Genomic DNA, 19,653 nt, shown 5'->3' with positions numbered 1-19,653 from the left:
TCCAGAAACTGGCAGAAGGTCTGGGAGTTGAGCTTCACTCCATCCTCAACCCGAAAAGGCCCCACAAGTTCATCTTTGATGATATCAGCCCATACCAGTACCCCACCTCCACCTTGCTGGCGTCTGAGTGGAGTGGACCTCTCTGCCCTTTACTGAGCCAGCTTCTGAAATGAGTCACTCTCATTTCATCAGTCCATAAAACCTTTGAAAAATCAGTCTTAAGATATTTCTTGGCCCAGTCTTGACGTTTTATCTTATCTGTCTTATTCAAAGGTGGTCATTTTTCAGCCTTCCTTACCTTGGCCATGTCCGAGTATGGCACACCTTGTGCTTTTTGATACTCATGTAACGTTCAAGCTCTGAAATATGGCCAAACTGGTGGCAAATGGCATCTTGACAGCTTCACGCTTGATTTTCCTCAATTCATGGGCCACTTTGCTTCTTTTTTTGCCCAACACGCTTCTTGCGACCCTGTTGGCTATTTGCCATGAAACGCTTGATTGTTCGGTGATCACGCTTCAAAAGTTTGGCAATTTCAGGACTGCTGCATCCCTCTGCAAGACATCTCACAATTTTGGACTTTTCGGAGCCCGTCAAATCTCTCTTCTGACCCATTTTGCCAAAGGAAATGAAGTTGCCTGATAATTAAGCACACCTTATATAGGGTGTTTATGTCATTACACCACACCCCTCCTCATTACAGAGATGCACATCACCTGATTTACTAAATTAGTAGTTGGTTCTCAAGCCTATACAGCTTGGAGTAGGACATGTATAAAAATTATCATGTGATCAAAATACTAATTTGCCTAATAATTCTGCACACAGTGTAGACTCGTGAAACATGGATTTGTGGAAATGGCTAAACATCTCACTAATGTCCAGGCATTCTATTTTTTTTCTGGTCCCTCTCTTCATAATAGCACTGTTCATTTCTGTGTCTTGTATGTAAATTGCAGCTTAGTGTGACATAAGAGAAAGTAGAATGGAATAATTGTATGCAATAATCTTTTGTATAAAATGAGCCACAAAGCTCACTACATAAACGCAAAGCATTTTATAAATAAGGCTTACTTAGACATCTGATTCCAGTCCGTAAAAGCAATTTTTGCAAATGGGACTGCACTCTGACCCTATTATAGTCAATAACCACATTCAAATGAAAGATCTGGAAAAATTGCAGTATACATGATTGGATCCCAGTATCTGAATGAAAACTGTCACAAGGGTTTGATGGAGGAAAAAAAACCTGATTAATTAAAAGCATCCTTTTAATGGATCCAATGTTAAAATAGTATGGGTTACAACAGTGTCAATATGCACAATTGTTCACTATGACTTTGCAATCAGTGACACGAATAATGTCTATTTCAGACATCCATTATTTTTCACACACACACACACACACACACATACACACACATGTGGCGCCCCTGAGGCTTCCGTCGCCACAGAGACATTGCACCCCAGTCAGAGGTGTGATGCCCCATCCTGGGTAAGGAAAGGGGTACATGCCAGTTCACAGGTAAAACTGCACTACACCCATTGCTAGGCACACACTGGGACCAGGGACAGTGGCAGCAACCCTCCCATGCTGCATGCTGGGAGGGGTCGTAAGACCCATCCCTGCTCCCATAGGGTGGTAGCTTAGCAACCGGGGGGTGGGAAGAGCCAGCCGAGTGTAGAGCAGAGAGGAAGGTCAGAGTTTCAGTTTACCTCAGAGAGTGAGAGAGTGAGGAGACAGCATGTAGCTGTGAAAGAGAAAGGAGCTCTGTGAGTTCAGAGTGTCCGCAACAGAGAAGGAGAGAAACAGAGAGTAGAAAAAGAGCTCTAGTCAGGCAGGAGCTAAAGAAAGAAGAAAGTGACGCTTCCTGGTGAAGACCCTGGGACTCAGAGGGTCGAGGTGACACCAAGCAGGGAACAAAGGGATTCCAGGGCCACAGATAGCTTCAGAGCTGGTGGCCTGTTCCACAGGAACATCGGTGGAGGGATCAAGCTGCATCAGGGGACGGTCCCTAGTAACTGGAGGAGGAGAAACCATCTCCAAAGGTTAAAAGACCGAGGTCCAGGGAAAGCTGCATGCTCCCCGGACCAAAGCCCACAGCAAGAATCTCTGGAAAAGGGGCAAATACCGACAGGCGAGCTCCCAGCCCGGAGGCTGCAGTGGAGGCCGAGCCAGGTTCAGCCACAAAAGGCAAGGCTAGTGAAGTCAGCTGAGAAAGGACACAATTAGAGGGGTGCACTGGCATTTACCCCCAGATCTACCCGGGATCGGCGGAGGTCCCTGACGGTGGTCCCAGCAGTCCAAAGGCTCCTGCAGGCCTTGACAAGAACTGTGAGTAAAGACCTTGAAACTGCACCCCTGGTGTTGCCTCAGTTATTTATCTGCATAGACACTTACGAGCACCAACAGTGTCCCCAGGGCACCGCTCCACCTGTGGGGAGCAGTACCATCATTGCTGCCATTCCATCACCCCGGAGGCCTCATACAGCAGCGGTGGCTTAATAGCCGCATACCACAGGTGGCGTCACGAACACAAACTTTATTCACCCCCAACATTGCAGCCATATTTAATTGACACCCACCAGGGTCACGGAGTCGGGCCCCGCCACCACTGACGACCCCCGGACTAGTCCGGCCCGGCACCGGGTGTCCCATAGCCCTGGGGTGGGCGAGTCACACACACACACACACACACACACACACACACACACACACATATACTGTATATACAGTGCGTGCGGAAAGTATTCAGACCCCTTTACATTTTTCACTCTTTGTTTCATTGTAGCCATTTGGTAAATTCAAAAAAGTTCATTTGTTTTCTCATTAATGTACACTCTGCACCCATGATGACAGAAAAAACAGAAATGTATAAATTTTTGCTATTTTTTTAAACAAGAAAAACTGAAATATCAGATAGTCATAAGTATTCAGGCTCTTTGTTCAGACACACATATTTAAGTCTCATGCTGACCATTTCCTTGTGATCCTTCTTGAGATGGTTCTACTGCTTCATTGGAGTCCAACTGTGTGTAATTAAACTGATAGGACTTGATTTAGAAAGGTACAGACCTGTCTATATAAGACCTCACAGCTCACAGTGCATGTCATACCAAATGAGAGTCATGAGGTCAAAGGATCTGCCCAAGGAGCTCAGTGACAGTATTGTGGCAAGGCAAAGATCTGGCCAAGGTTACAAAAGAATTTCTGCAGTACTCAAGGATCATAAGAGCATAATGGCCTCCATAATCCTTAAAGGGGTGGTTCACCCATATTTTTCATTTTCTAGATCGATATTAAATTGAGAAACAATGTTTCTCTCAAATACCTTATGTTGGCAATTGTGCCTGTGAGAGGCGCTATTGTAGACCGTTGTTCCCCGCTCCGTGACCCCCAGCCTCCGTGACTTCAGGGATTCGGTGATGTCACGTCACGTTCCGGATAACGTCACATCACCGCGGCTGGCCCCAGTCTTCCTGAGTCACTGGGCTGTGGGCGGTGTTTTACCGCTTGTCACAGCCCAGCGTGTCTCCTGCTTGCAGCGCCTTCCTGTGACGGTTGAGAGAGGAGGGAGCTGATGGGCTGTGACGAGTGGTGAAATACTGCCCACTGCCCATCACTCACGGACACTGTGGCCGGCCACGTTGTAACAGGAACTTGACGTGACGTCACTGGATCCCCGAGATCAAGGAGACCGGGGGTCACGGAGCGGGGAACAGTGGTCCGCAATAGCGCCTTCCACAGGCACTATTGCCAACATAAGGTATTTGAGAGAAACATTGTTTCTCAATATAATATCGATCTAGAAAATAAAAAATATGGGTGAACCACCCTTTTAAATGGAAGAAGTTTGGGACCACCAGAACTCTTCCTAGACCTGGCCGTCATGCCAAACTGAGCAATCATGGGAGAAGAGCCTTGGTGAGAGAGGTAATGAAGAACCCCAAGATCACTGTGGCGGAGCTCCAGAGACGCAGTAAGGAGATGGGAGAAAGTTGCACAAAGTCAACTATCACTGCAACCCTCCACCAGTTGGACCCTTATGGCAGAGGGGCCCAACAGAAGTCTCTCCTCAGTGGAAGGCATATGAAAGCCCGCATAGAGTTTGCAAATAAACACATGGACTCCCAGACTTCGAGAAATAAGATTCTCAGGTCTGATTAGACGAAGATAGAACTTTTTAGTGATAATTCTAAGCGGTATGTGTGGCGAAAACCAGGCACTGCTCATCACCTGCCCAATACAAACCCAACAGTGAAACATGGTGGTGGCAGCATCATGCTCTGGCTTTTTTTTTAGCTGCAGGGACAGGGCAACTTGTTGCTATTGAAGGAAAGATGAATGCAGCCAAGTACAGAGATATTCTGGAAGAAAACCTCTTCCTGAGTGCTCTGGACCTCAGACTTGGCCAAAGGTTCACCTTCTAATAAGAGAATGACCCTAAGCACACAGCTAAAATAACAAAGAAGTGGCTTCAGAACAACTCTGTGACCATTCTTGACTGGCCCAGCCAGAGCCCTGACCTAAATCCAATTGAGCATCTTTGGAGAGACCTGAAAATGGCTGTCCACCAACGTTCACCATGCAACCTGACGTAACTGGAGAGGATCTGCAAGGAAAAATGGCAGAGGATCCCCAAATACAGGTATGAAAAACTTGTTGCATCATTCCCAAGAAGACTCATGGCTGTACAAGCTCAAAAGGATGCTTCTACTCAATACTGAGCAAAGGGTCTGAATACTTATGACCATGTGATATTTCAGTTTTTCTTGTTTAAAAAATTTGCAAAAATTTCTACATTTCAGGGTTTTTTTTGTCAAGATGGGGTACAGAGTGTATATTAATGAGAAAAAATGAACATTTTTGAATGTAACAAATGGCTGCAATGAAACGAGTGAAAAATTTAAAGGGGTCTGAATACTTTCCATACGGACTGTATATCTACACATATATACTAGCTGTAGTACCCGGCGTTGCTTAGTTTAGTAACTGTCTCTCTCCCACTCACCCTCTCTGTCTGTCTGTCTGTCTGTCTCTGTTTCTCTCTCTGTCTGTCTCTCTGTCTGTCTTGCTTTCTATAGCTCTGTTTTTATGTCTGTCTCGCTATCTGTCTCTCTCTATCCGTCTCTCTCTGTGTCTCTCTGTGTCCCTCTCTCTATCTTTGTCTCGCTCCCTGTCTGCTTCTCTCTATCCCTGTCTGTCTGTTTCTCTCACTCTGTAGCCCTTTCTCTGTATCTCTGTCTCTCTCCCTGTCTCTATCTATTTTTATGTGTCTTTCTCTCTGTCTCTTTCCCTGTCTCTCTCTCTGTCTGTCTCTGTGTGTCTCTTTTTGTCTGTTTCCCGGTTTGTCTCTCTCTGTCAGATCACTCAGTCCACAAATAAAAACAAGGACATGAGAACCACACCATGAACTATAATGGATTCATATTCTAAACACGGATAGACAAACAAATGACTCACAGGCGTCCGACTAAGGTGTAAAAAGTACAGGCGTATCCGTATGGTGAACTTCAATTACCTCAACATTATAGTTGCCACTTTGTACCTATATCATGTATGTATTTAAAAACAAAGTACAAGTTTTGCTGTAAATTCTGTGTACACTGTGAATCGAGTTTACATGTGAACATCCAAATATTGAGGCAAGAGAAACAAACAGGAACATGAATACACAAATACCCATGGAAGCAAGACCCATCTGTGCATGCTAAGCCACGGTTTACTTTCTAGGTGTGGCTCCTGGGTCTCACATTACATGCTGTAATGTACAAGTTATATTTGGCTTCTGACTAATAACAGGAAAAAGGTGGAGGGAACCAGGTAGCTATTACACACTGTGTGACTGTCATATGATGACGAATGCAAGTCATCCTCACACCATACTTTACTGTTCTAATGCAGGTGAATGAAAACTTAAATACTAGAAAATTGTATATTTAATTTTATGTACAATAGTATTGACACAGCTACCCAAAATTTCTACAGGCCAAATTACATTGGGCAATTCTTGTTACCATTTGCTGGTTTCTGAGTGATCGTAATGACAATTTGTGAGTAGAAATGAAAGATAACACATAACTGCTGCTCGTTTATAGCCACATTTACATTAGACATTACAGCCCCTGGATTATGACTCTTGTACACTAATGCACAAAAAGGTAACAATGGTTTGAAGTTTTGACTTTCAGGTTCCATATCTCACCATCCACTACAGCTACGAAAATGAGACTACCTTCATTTCATAGATAATCATCTTGGCTAACTCGTACATAAACTTGCTTACAACTATTTAGTATATAATTAGTTATACAGATTTTTGTCATATCACTGCATTGTTACTGTTCGCTACTAAAAATTTAAATTTTCATTATTTTGTTAGTAGTTTGAAAAGCCACCTTTGGCTTTCAACACTGCCTGAACCCCTCTGGGCATGCTCTCGATCAGAATCAAGCATGTCTCGACTGAAATGCTGCGTCCCTTCTACACGTTCAAAATGTGGGTTCATACTCGTCAACTCACTTGAGTTTGTATACAACTTTTTCTTCAACTTTTCAAGTGTTCTATTGGGTTGAGCTCAGTGTGTTATTAGGTTGATTCCTAAGAGGTCACTGGTTTGAAGAGAGGAGCAGCCATGAAGATTTCCCAAGAAAAAAGAAATGGCATCATCCAGCTCATTAATAGCAGTCTATTGGCAAAGAAAATTGCCAAACTGCATCATCTGATTGCTTTGACAGTTGGAAGAAAACTACATGAAGTCCATCTATCCATTCAAAAGCCAAGAGATGGACGTCCAGGCAAAATATTGGAGTCAACAAGTCGGATCACCACAAGGTCTATCAGTTCTGTTGCGACAAGCAGCAGTAGAAGTGGTTTGTATGCTCTGTAATAGTGAGATGACAGACGTCCATGCAAGCACCGTGCAATACATGTTACACAAGTCTGGAATGGTGGCCTGAAAAAAGTGAAGAAGCCTCAACTTCAATATCATCATAAGAAATGTCAGCTCAAGTTTGCAATTAAGTACGAAAAGCAGACAGTAGGAGATTGGAAACTGGTAATTTGGAGCGATGAGACGAAAGTCAATAGACTAGGCTCTGATGGGTGCAAATGGGTCTTTATGAAGCAAGGGAAAAAGGGGCTAATGGATCGAGAAATGGAATGAACTGTTATGTTCAGTAGAGGAAGTCTAATGATATGGGGTTGCTTCACGTTGGATATTGACCAGGATGAATGGTGGTCTCAATGCTGAGTTATATGTAAGTATCCTGCAAGATGAGTTACTTCGTACACGCAAGTAATATGGGTATGAAAAGGACGACTTAGTGTTCGCGGAACAACAACCCGAAGTACACGTTGAGATTAGCAAAAAAATAGTTCAATAACAATGACGTACTGTTGCTGAATTGTCCCCCATTGTCCCCAGACCTCAACCCAATTAAACACTTGTGGGTAGAGTTGAAGAATAAGCTGTATACATACCCAAGTGAGTCAACTAGAACCAACATTGGAAAAGTGTAGAAGAGACCTGGGATCAGATTTCGGTCGTGACATGCTTGAATCTGATCTAGAAAATGCCCAGAGAGGTTCAGGCAGTCTTGAAAGTCAAAAGGTAGATGTACAAAAAAGCTAACAAATAATAAATATTTAAATTTTTAGGAGCAAAACAGTAATAATGCAGTGACATGAATCTACCTAACTAATAATATGCTAAATACTGTAGTTGCAGGTCAAATATATGTATGAGATAGCCAAGATGATTGTCTATAAAAGGTAGTCTCACGTACAAAGCTGTAGTGGATGGTGAGATATGAAGCCTGAAACCAAAAGTTCAAAATATTGCTACCCTTTTGCTCATCAGTGTAAGCTCACCATCAGCAGTGAGGATCGTCCTGATGGAAATTATCATCAGATCCTCATTGCAAGGTTTTAGAATGTGGTGTTGCATACTAAATCTAAATATTAGAAATCAGTCATACATTATCCTTTTTTACTCATTTTTGGACATCAATATGCACCAAATCCACTTAAGACCTAGGAAGTGGCCCAAACACAGCAAATTGGGAAAGCTATTACTCAGACTCAAGAGGAATCCACCTACTGTGCCACCTTTTGGTATCACTTGATTTCCTGCCAATTTTTCACCACATACCACATTCCTCTTGCTCTTCCATACCTTTCTTCTCTTAAATTGATTTCATCTCACATCACCATTTGCATCATATTTTAGGCCCTCATTATTCACAAGACCCTGATGTGTCTACTGTTATGTATCTCATAGTATTTTCTCTTCCATTACCTAATCTTCCCGATGTGTTTATTTTTTACCTCCAGGTTATATGTACTGCTATCCTTCACTCTGTGATGCTCTTCTAAACTACCCAATTTGTCTAATCTGATGGTATAGCTGATTCTGATGCTCTCTTGCACTTGCCTGTGTTTCAGGTGTATTATGCATAGATCCAGATCTTGCTGCATGACTTCTCCGGCACAAATGGAATCGACATGGAACCTGTTAGTGTGTGACACTCTACAACATGGAGGCCCATTCTTGTCCCTTATTGTTATCTCTTTTTATTTAAATTTGTACTTCTTTAATGTTATTTTTTTTAACGGTATGAAAACGTGTTTTTGATTAACTTGAAAATAATAAAACCTTTAAATGTACACAAAAAAATTGTGGTATTTAGGCTGCAAACCAGGTACGTGATAACACAATAGGACTTCCAATAAAACACAGGATTCACACATCCTTGTGTCACAGTCCGTGATTCATGGACCAGTCGCGGGTCTCCTGACCCAAACTCAGTCTCATAGGCATTTCGTGCACACCGTCCGGAGACTGCCTCCTAGACGAAGTGTCAACCCTCCTGCGGGTTTGCGAGTACTCTCAGCAGGAGACCACAGCTGCCCGTGCCCACGATTAGGGTTCCGGAGGTAGAACAGAAAGAAAGACCACATCGGGCCGAACCTTGATTGTGGGCACGGGTAGCTGCGGTCTCCTGCGGACAACACTCGCGGACCCGTAGGAGAGGACATGCTACGTCCATGATGCAGCATGTCCGGATCATGGCCACGTAGCCTTAAAGTTTGGATCAGGGGACGTGCAGCCAGTCTGTGCATCGCCGTCGGTACTATGAGAGTGACACGTATACAGGGGAACCCAAGCTAAGGCCTCATTCAGTCATCAATGATTCAAAACAATTGATTTTCATCGGTGTTTGGTCAGTGTGTCACTTTTCATCATCAATTATTTTTTGGAGATGACAAAATAAACAAATGACAAAGCTTCTCCTATCCACCTATCTCCTATCCTCCTATCCACTACAGTTTTAATCACAGACTGTACACAGATGGCAATGATTGCGGTCAGTGATTTTTCACAAACCTATAAGCTTGTACTTTTGATCCGTGACTTGGATAAAAAAATGATCATGTCTCCATATTTTTGGGCAGAACATTTAGTCCACAAAAAACATGGGCATGTGAACAGCACCATAGCCTATGTCTGGAAAAACTCAGATAAAACACAAATGTGATGTCTGAATGAGGCCTGAAGCTTAGCCGTCAAGTAAAGCATGCATCAAATGAACACTGGCAGCAAAAAAAGAGAAAATTCACCCGCACTATCCACGGTGAGTGAATTCTTGGAAAGTAAATCATGCATCAAATAAAACTTGGAAAAAGATGACTCCATCACTCAGACATCTGGAACCAACATCAAAATAACAAACATTTATTAATAACCGAGGACCACACCTTGTAGTATTTGCCGTATACCCTGGAAACCAACAAGATGATGGGAAATCCCAAGAAGGTCAGCAATGAAAGCTGCCAGGACAAGCTGAACATGAAGACTATAACTCCCACAGCTTTCACCAAGCTGCGCAGGAAGACATTTACGTTTTCAGAAACGACGTCGCTCACAATTGTCGTGTCAGAGGTTAAACGAGAAATGATGTCACCTAGGATTAAAAATGATGATATGTAAAACCATATGTATCATTAATGAATAAGCTTACACAATACTAATAAGAAATGCTAGCTCCACTATTCAGGTCCTTATCCATGGCTATTGTGAAGTATGGGAAGCAGTGAGGTAAGAGCGGACAGAGCAGCACCGACGCGGCTGCCATGAGGACAAAACCCACGGCCGATGGGTTATTAAACTTATTCTTCAGTGGGCACAATATATTGTCAGCAAAACCAGATCACCAAATGTGCAGTTTTACAGATGAAACATCTGTTATTCACACAAAATCATGCACCCATCTAACAATCAATGCAGGTGTGTCTACATCACAGCCATACCAGTGTCGCTGCTTTGTCTGGCCCCAGGGCTTGTTCAGAACGAGCGTATTATATAGACCTGTGTTGTCCATGCACCACGGACCGCACGTGGACCCATTATAGCCAGTGTACATGGCCAATATGCCACATGACCAACAGTCTGTATGGACACAACGGCAGCATGCACTACATTGATAAGATTTAGGACCCAGACTAGAGCAGCCCCTGCACTTGTCCGATATGTGGATGGGCATATGAAGTTAATCACATCTGAAATTTGCAGATTTGACTGGTCCAGTTTTAGTACCGCTGTCTGAGCCTGGCCTTACTGGTACTAGCGGTAAAAACAAGTGTCATCATGACTGGTGTAAACATTTTCACACTGCAGTGATATTTTTGAGACAACTGATTTAGTATATAATAGTGATGGGTTGTTTGTGATGGACCTGGTTTCTTAAAGGGAACAATGTCACCTACTGATCTGCGGTTAAGTAAGATACGATACAGTCCGATGGGCATCGTTGCTCTAGCGCCTCCTCCATTCTTGAGATAGCCATCCTCCTTGCTTCGTGTGGATGAGACATCCTACGTCATCCACACAGTGCCCTGTATTGCGCTCCTGCATATGCGCACTTTGATGTGCACTGTTTAGGAAAGAGCAAAGTACTGTAATGCTCAGGTGCAGGGAAAGGTCAAAGACCGCCTGTGCATTACAGTACTTTGCTTTTGTCAGAACAACGTGTGCGTGACCAGGAGTGCAATGGAGAGCACTGTGTGGATGATGTAGGACGCAATTGCAAGGATAGAGGAGGCACCAGACCCGAGAGACGCGATGCCCATCGGAACGGACCGGATCGGACCGCCCCGCAGGTGAGTAGGTAACAGGTTCCCTTTAATGGCTCTCTCCAGGTTGTAAAATGATGGTGTTTGGCTGCTGTTGCAACTGAAATACTGTCTACCAAGCCTGAAAACTGCTCTTTCAATACCTGGTTGCGGGTGGGCATGTATTCAACCAAATTGAACAGCGGTGATTTCACCTTAAATATAAGGTTTATGCGAATGAACACATATATACTGTATACATATATAATTGGGATCCGTTTGGGACTGAAAAAAGCCAGTTAATTTTGGTAAGTGGAGCCAAATGATTCAAATCACCAATCACAGCTGGCCTGCCCCATCCCTACTAGTTTATCAAAGTATAACATATAACTAGGCAGTGCTGGGGTCCAGTGTTGAAATCCCACCAAAGACAACATTTGCATGTTCTCCTCCTGGTTAATTGCGTTTCCTCTGGATACTCAAGTTTCCTCAACACCCAAATTTAGACAGGGATGATAACATATATAAAGTGCTGCAGAAAATGATGGCGCTATATAAGCAAAGCACAATAGAAAAAGGAATTAATACATATGAACAGAAGCAGTGAAAGAAAAGCTCTTTGTTGCCATCTAGTGGAACACAACAGTACCTGCAAGACAATACTATGCAGAAGAGCTGAAGGCCATGAATAAAAAAAATATTTTAATTCTAAAAAAGAGGTATTAAAGCAATGCAAAACAAGAGTTTAGAATGCAGTGAGCCCCCCCCCCTCCCCCCCCAAAAAAAGAATGTACCTATTCTGGAAACTACACCCCTCAAGGAATTCATCTAGGGGTGTAGTGAGCAAATTTCACCCTCAGGTGATTCACAGAATTGTATATCATTGGGTTGTGAAAATAAAAGAACTACCATTTTTTTCCACTAAAATGTTGCTTTGGCCCCAAAGTTTTAATTTTCAAAAAGGCTAATAGGAAAAAATGGACCAGAGGATTTGTTACACCATTTCTCCTGAGTTCATCAATACGCCATATGTGGTCCAAAAATAATTTTGAGGCACGGTGCAAAGCTCAGAAGGGAAGGAGCCCCATTTCAGAGTTCAGATTTAGTTGGAATGGTTTGGGGGAGCCATGTCACATTGGCAGAGCCCCTGACATGGCAGAAAAGCAGACCCTTTATAAGTGACCCCATTTTACAAACTACACCACTTAGTGAATTCATCTAGGGGTGCAGCGATCATATCGACACCACAGGTGTGCCACAGAATTTTATACCATTGGGTGGATAAGAAAGAATATTTACTTTTCTTTTTCACTAAAATGTTGTTTTAGCCCAAGTTTTTAATTTTTATGAGGGCTAAGAAGAAAAACAATGGACCACACAGTTTGTTGTGTAATTTTTCCTGAGTGTGCCGATACCCTCCACGTAATTGGAAACGACTTTTGAAATACAGTGCAAAACTTCGAAGGGAAGAAGCGAAATACTGGACTTCAGAATTTGCTGGAATGGTTTGGGGGTGCCATGTCACATTGGCAGAGCCACTGAGGTGCCAGAGCAGCAGAAATCCCCACACCTGACCCAATTTTACAAACTGCACCCCTGAATTTATCTAGGGGTGCAGTAAGCTTATTGACACCACAGGTGTGTCACAATTATACAATTGGATGGTGAAAAAGAATAATTACATTTTTACCACTAAAATGTTGTTTCTGCCCCAGAAATCACATTTTCACATGGGAAATAGGTAAAAAAAAGACTCCATAATGTGTTCCACAATTTCTCCTGAAAGTGGCAATGCCCAACATGTGACTGTACAGAACTGTTTGGCTACAGGCAGGGCTTGCTAGTGTTAGTTGACTTTTGGACCACATATTTTCCTACAATAGTATGTGGACTTCATTTGCAGAGCCCCTAAAGGCCCCGTCACACGCAACGACGTATCTAACAATATATCGCCGGGGTCACGGATTCCGTGATGCATATCCGGCATCGTTAGCGACGTCGTTGCGTGTGACACCTACGAACGTCCGTTAACGATCAAAAATACCATATAGTTGATCGTTGACACGTCGTCCATTTTCAAAAAATCGTTGAATGTTGCAGGACAGAGTTGTTCGTCGTTCCCGAGGCAGCACACATCGCTACGTGTGACACCCCGGGAGCGACAAACTACAGCTTACCTGCGGCCGCCGGCAATGAGGAAGGAAAGAGGTGGGCGGGATGTTACGGCCGCACATCTCCGCCCCTCCATTTATATTGGGCGGCCGCTAGGCAGGTTAGTCCATGTGACGGCTCCTAACGATTTTGTGCGCCACGGGCAGCGATTTGCCCGTGACGCACACACGACGGGGGCGGGTGCTTTCGCTAGTGATATCGCTGCGTGTGACGGGGCCTTAAGTGTTAGTACAGAAACCCCCCAAGTGACATTTTGGAAATTACACCCCTCTGGGTGTAGTGACTATTTTGTCTCTGGAGTCATGGAGTCAAACGCAGTGAATGTTGCAGAATTAAAAATTACAAATAAGCCACTGTAGTGCCCTGTACATTATAGTGCCCGTACATTGTGCCCAGCTCATGCTTCTGGAGACACGCACCCCGTAAATTAAGCGGTCACCCATTACTACAACAATGCCAAACGTGGGCATTAACTGTGGATTAGGTACATTGTGGTGCTCAGAATGAAGGGGGCATTTGGATTTGAGCATTCAAATTTTGCAGGATTTCTTTTTGGGAGGAGCAATAATGCTTTTCCAGGGCCTCTGTGCTACCTGTAACTAGAGATGAGCGAACCTGAGGTTCGGTTTTTGCACTGAACACCGACTTAAAAAAACAGGGCTTGGGTTTGGATGCTTTATGTGTGAATTTCACTTGTGCGAGCAGCGCTGTGCTCAGGCTATAGCCATCAAAATTCAGTGATGGAAAAAACCTTTATTTTGTAAAAAAAAACAACGTTTTTTTAATGTAGCCAAACCTAAAAAAACAATATAACTCTGATATTGCTGTAACCGTACTGACCGAAGGAATAAAGGTGACCACTCCACCTTCTGATATAGACTTCATGATTCCTTCTACTTTGTGTGCTCTCTTACTATTCTAGTTATTAGGGAAGGGGGACGATACTTGTAGATCATACATGTGTCTCGGCAAGTATCAGCAGATGTGACTTCAGCGCCACTCCCCTCAAATGTGGAAGTGAACGACAGTGAAGTAACCTTTTAATGCAAGAAAACTACATAACTGACATGCAAGAAATATTGTGAGGATTGTCAAATTTAAGAACAAAAGACTTTAGGTTATATTCTGAGTGTTAAGGCAGCGGTACACGGTACAATATATCGTGTGATATGTCGTCGGGGTCACGGAATTCATGACGCACATCCGGCATCGTTAGAGATATCGTGCCGTGTGACACCTCCGAACGACTGTTAACGAGCAAAAATACTCACCTTATCGTTGCTCGTTGACACGTCGTTCATTTTCATAATGTTGTTCCTCCTTCTGTGTGTCGGTTGTTCGTCGTTCTCATGGCAGCACACATCGCTACGTGTTGCACCCCTAGAATGACGAACACAGCTTACCTGCGTCCCGCCGGTAATGAGGAAGGAAGGAGGTGGGCGGGACGTTACGTCCCGCTCATCTCCGCCCCTCCCCTTCTATTGGGCGGCCGCTGTGTGACGTCGCTGTGACGCCGAACGTCCCTCCCCATTCAGGAAGAGGATGTTCACCGCCCACAGCGATGTCGTTAGGGAGGTAAGTACGTGTGACGGGGATTTAACGACTTTGTGCGCCACGGGCAATGAATTGCCCGTAACGCACAAACGACGTGGGCGGGTGTGATCGCTCATGCGATCGCACGATATATCGTCCCATGTAATGCCGCCTTTAGATCCAATGAGCTGCAAAACAATGTAAATTTGGCGAGTTTGGGACTTGGTCCATTTGAGGCTTAAGCGGGCTTTACACGCTACAATATATCTTACGATGTGTCGGCGGGGTCGTAAGTGACGCACATCCGGCATCGTAAGTTATATTGTAGCATGTAACAGCTACGTGCGATTGCGATTGAACGTTAAAACGTTCATCGCATGCACGTCGTTCAATTGCTCAAAATTGAACGTGAGGTTGTTCAATGTTCCCGAGGTAGCACACATCGCAGTGTGTGACACCCCGGAAACGATGAACAGATCTTACCTGCGTCCCGCGGCTCCCGCCGGCAATGCGGAAGGAGGGAGGTATCGCCGCATGTGGCGAGTGTGTGTGTAAGCGATGACATTGTGTGTGTGAATGAGTATAAGTGTGTATGCGCAATCTGATGTATGCGAGTGTGTCAACCAGAAGCAGGGAAGGACTGCTGTAAAACATACCTGCTGGGAGCACCCACCAAAGATTGCAGGAGGACCTGGGAGCCACGCAGATGTCCGGGGTCTGGTAAGTATAATTCTCCTGGGAAGGGGGGGGGTCTGCTTTTTTGAGGGAGTAAACTTACCCCCAACCGTGTTTCCACAAGAATAAGCCCTACCCAAAAATAAGCACTAGTGCTTTTTTCGGGGCAAAAAAAGTATAAGATAGTGTCTTATTTTTGAAAAACATAGTAATTGCCCAATATTCATGCACAGATAATATCCTAATAAACACAAAACCTCACTTTTACTTTCTTAAATATTAGGTTTATTAACCTTTTGGATTGACCGACAACACGGTAGTTGTTCAAGAGTAAAACCAATCATAAAAAATACAAAATGTCTAATAATTGTGCACACAGTGTGGAATTCATTATTTGCCTGATATACTGACCTGTATGATTTTCATCAAAGAAGGCAATCTCCTGCGATACCAGGGACCGAAAAAGAAGATTCCGTATTCGGATATTTAGTCTTGCAAATGTAAATGTAAAAAGGCCACCACGTAACCCTGCAGAAAATGAGCTTAAAAAACATGATAGAACAGTTATGCACTAAAACTAGAAATGATAATATTATTATGTTAATTTACAAAAATACTGTTAAAAGTGAATTACCCTAAATGAAGTGCATATATATATATATATATATATATATATATATATATATATATATATACAGTGCCTACAAGTAGTATTCAACCCCCTGCAGATTTAACAGGTTTACACATTCGGAATTAACTTGGCATTGTGACATTTGGACTGTAGATCAGCCTGGAAGTGTGAAATGCACTGCAGCAAAAAAGAATGTTATTTCTTTTTTTTATTTTTTTTTAAATTGTGAAAAGTTTATTCAGAGGGTCATTTATTATTCAACCCCTCAAACCACAAGAATTCTGTTTGGTTCCCCTAAAGTATTAAGAAGTATTTCAGGCACAAAGAGCAATGAGCTTCACATGTTTGGATTAATTATCTCTTTTTCCATCCTTTTCTGACTAATTAAGACTGTCCCCAAACTTGTGAACAGCACTCATACTTGGTCAACATGGGAAAGACAAAGGAGCATTCCAAGGCCATCAGAGACAAGATCATGGAGGGTCACAAGGCTGGCAAGGGGTACAAAACCCTATCCAAGGAGTTGGGCCTACCTGTCTCCACTGTTGGGAGCATCATCCGGAAGTGGAAGGCTTATAGAACTACTGTTAGCCTTCCACGGCCTGGACAGCCTTTGAAAGTTTCCACCCGTGCCGAGGCCAGGCTTGTCCAAAGAGTCAAGGCTAACCCAAGGACAACAAGGAAGGAGCTCCGGGAAGATCTCATGGCAGTGGGGACATTGGTTTCAGTCAATACCATAAGTAACGTACTCCACCGCAATGGTCTCCGTTCCAGACGAGCCCGTAAGGTACCTTTACTTTCAAAGCGTCATGTCAAGGCTCGTCTACAGTTTGCTCATGATCACTTGGAGGACTCTGAGACAGACTGGTTCAAGGTTCTCTGGTCTGATGAGACCAAGATCGAGATCTTTGGTGCCAACCACACACGTGACGTTTGGAGACTGGATGGCACTACATACGACCCCAAGAATACCATCCCTACAGTCAAGCATGGTGGTGGCAGCATCATGCTGTGGGGCTGTTTCTCAGCCAAGGGGCCTGGCCATCTGGTCCGCATCCATGGGAAGATGGATAGCACGGCCTACCTGGAGATTTTGGCCAAGAACCTCCGCTCCTCCATCAAGGATCTTAAGATGGGTCGTCATTTCATCTTCCAACAAGACAACGACCCAAAGCACACAGCCAAGAAAACCAAGGCCTGGTTCAAGAGGGAAAAAATCAAGGTGTTGCAGTGGCCTAGTCAGTCTCCTGACCTTAACCCAATTGAAAACTTGTGGAAGGAGCTCAAGATTAAAGTCCACATGAGACACCCAAAGAACCTAGATAACTTGGAGAAGATCTGCATGGAGGAGTGGGCCAAGATAACTCCAGAGACGTGTGCCGGCCTGATCAGGTCTTATAAAAGATGATTATTAGCTGTAATTGCAAACAAGGGTTATTCCACAAAATATTAAACCTAGGGGTTGAATAATAATTGACCCACACTTTTATGTTGAAAATTTATTAAAATTTAACTGAGCAACATAACTTGTTGGTTTGTGAGATTTAGGCATCTGTTAATAAATCCTGCTCTTGTTTGAAGTTTGCAGGCTCTGACTTATTTGCATCTTATCAAACCTGCTAAATCTGCAGGGGGTTGAATACTACTTGTAGGCACTGTATATATATATATATATATATATATATATATACAGTATATTTATACACACACTACTGTGAAAAACCGTTTGCCCCTTCCTGATTTCTTATTCTTTTGCATGTTTGTCACACTTAAATGTTTCAGATCACCAAACAAATTGCACAAAGATAACGCAAGTAAACACAAAGTGCAGTTTATAAATGAAGGTCTTTATTATTAAGGGAAAAAGAAATCCAAACCTATAGGGTCCTGTGTGAAAACGTGATTGCCCTCTAAATGTAATAACTGTTTAGGCCACCCTTAGCCGTAACAACTGCAATCAAGCATTTGCGATAACTGGCAAGGATGAGGAATATTGGCCCACTCATATTTGCAGAGTTGTTGTAATTCAGCCACATTGGCGCATTTCTGAGCATGAACTGCCTTTTTAAGGTTATGCCACAGTATGTGAATCGGATTAAGTTCAGGACTTTGACTAGGCCACTCCAAAGTCTTAATTTTGTGTTTCTTAAGCCATTCTGAGGTGGACTTGCTGGTGTGTTTTGGATCATTGTCCTGCTGCATCACCCAAATGTGCTTCAGCTTGAGGTGACGAACAGACGGACAGACATTTTCACTCGGAATGTTTTAGTAGACAGCAGAGTTCATTGTTCCATTTACCACAGCAAGTCTCCTTGAAGCAGCAAAAGAGTCCCAAAATTCACACTCCCACCACCATATTTTATTGTTAGTATTCCTTTTCTGAAATGCTGTGTTACTTCTACACCAGATATAATGGGACAGCTTCCAAACAGTTAAACTTTAGTCTCATCTGAGGGTCTTGTACTCCCGATACACAAACTGGGGGCCAGGGTCTGGAAGGAGGCCAAAGCCATCTTTGGATTCCATGATGTACCAATTGAGACCCCCTTATGGGGTAACCTGGACCTTCCGCACTTTTGTGGGCTGCTGGGCTTTGGTGAGTGGAGGAAACGTGGAATGGTTTCCCTAAGCTCAATTGTCCGTGATGGTGAACTCAGCCCTTTTGCGCAACTGCGAGCGGAATTCGAATTGCCGAAATCCCATGGGTTTCAGTACCTCCAGATCAGGCACGCCTTTCGGGCTCAGTTCTCTGGTCGTGGGGTTAGATTCTCTTCCTTCCAAATCATCGGAATCATTAGATCACAAGGCCCTGGTGGTCTTATCTCCAAACTATACTCTTCTCTCAATCGGGCCAAAGCCATGAATAACCCTCTTTCTGTCCGGGATAGATGGAGAGCCAGGATTCCTGAAATAGATTGATGTAGTCTGGGATGACATCGTCGAATCCCACACCTTGGTCTCTCCTGCAATTAATAACAGACTGATCCAATTATACATAATACACCAGAGTTATATCACCCCCCCAGAGACTGAAAAAGATGAACAACTCGGCAGGGGAGGGTTGTCCGAGGTGTGGGAGAGACGGTGCAGACTTCTGGCACATGATATGGGACTGCCGGATCATTCACTCTTATTGGGGTGAGATTATAACGATTCTTTGCTCCATACTTGAAAAGCCGGTTCCTATGAGCCCGATTTTGTGCTTATTTGGTGTGGTAGATGTACGCTCTTGGTCCCAAGATGAGAACATATTATTAAAAAAGGTCCTGTTTTTGGCCCGGAAGGGTATCATACTAAATTGGATGAGTATACGTCCCCCATCCAGGGCTTCTTGGATTGCACTGGTAAATGCTATAATACCACTCGAACAATTTGTATTCAAGTCAAGAGGTTTTCTTAAATAAATTTGACAAAATCTGGGGCAGATGGTTGGGTTCGCCCTTAACTGGAGGCTCACCCCGTTCCCTGGATAATAATCTACAAACACTATTGTCGTCGTAACAATTCTGTTATCATATTGGTGATATGG

At 43.6% G+C, this 19,653-nt stretch overlaps 1 protein-coding gene across 2 annotated transcripts in view; it reads right to left on the bottom strand.

The window, feature by feature from the left end:
* ABCB9 (ATP binding cassette subfamily B member 9) overlaps positions 1–19,653 on the bottom strand; it is a 116,313-nt gene that overhangs the window by 51,725 nt on the left and 44,935 nt on the right. For both annotated transcript variants that reach the window (XM_075322997.1, XM_075323003.1), the window contains exons 4-5: positions 15,905–16,035; positions 9,761–9,966 (exon numbers count right to left, since the gene is read on the bottom strand). In XM_075322997.1, coding sequence (XP_075179112.1) covers positions 9,761–9,966; positions 15,905–16,035 — 337 coding nt within the window. The remainder of the gene's footprint in view (positions 1–9,760; positions 9,967–15,904; positions 16,036–19,653) is intronic.

The sequence above is a fragment of the Anomaloglossus baeobatrachus genome, chromosome 1 (assembly GCF_048569485.1).
Source record: "Anomaloglossus baeobatrachus isolate aAnoBae1 chromosome 1, aAnoBae1.hap1, whole genome shotgun sequence".
NCBI classification, from domain to species: Eukaryota; Metazoa; Chordata; class Amphibia; order Anura; family Aromobatidae; genus Anomaloglossus; species Anomaloglossus baeobatrachus.
This window is presented reverse-complemented; position numbering and strand designations above follow the sequence as displayed.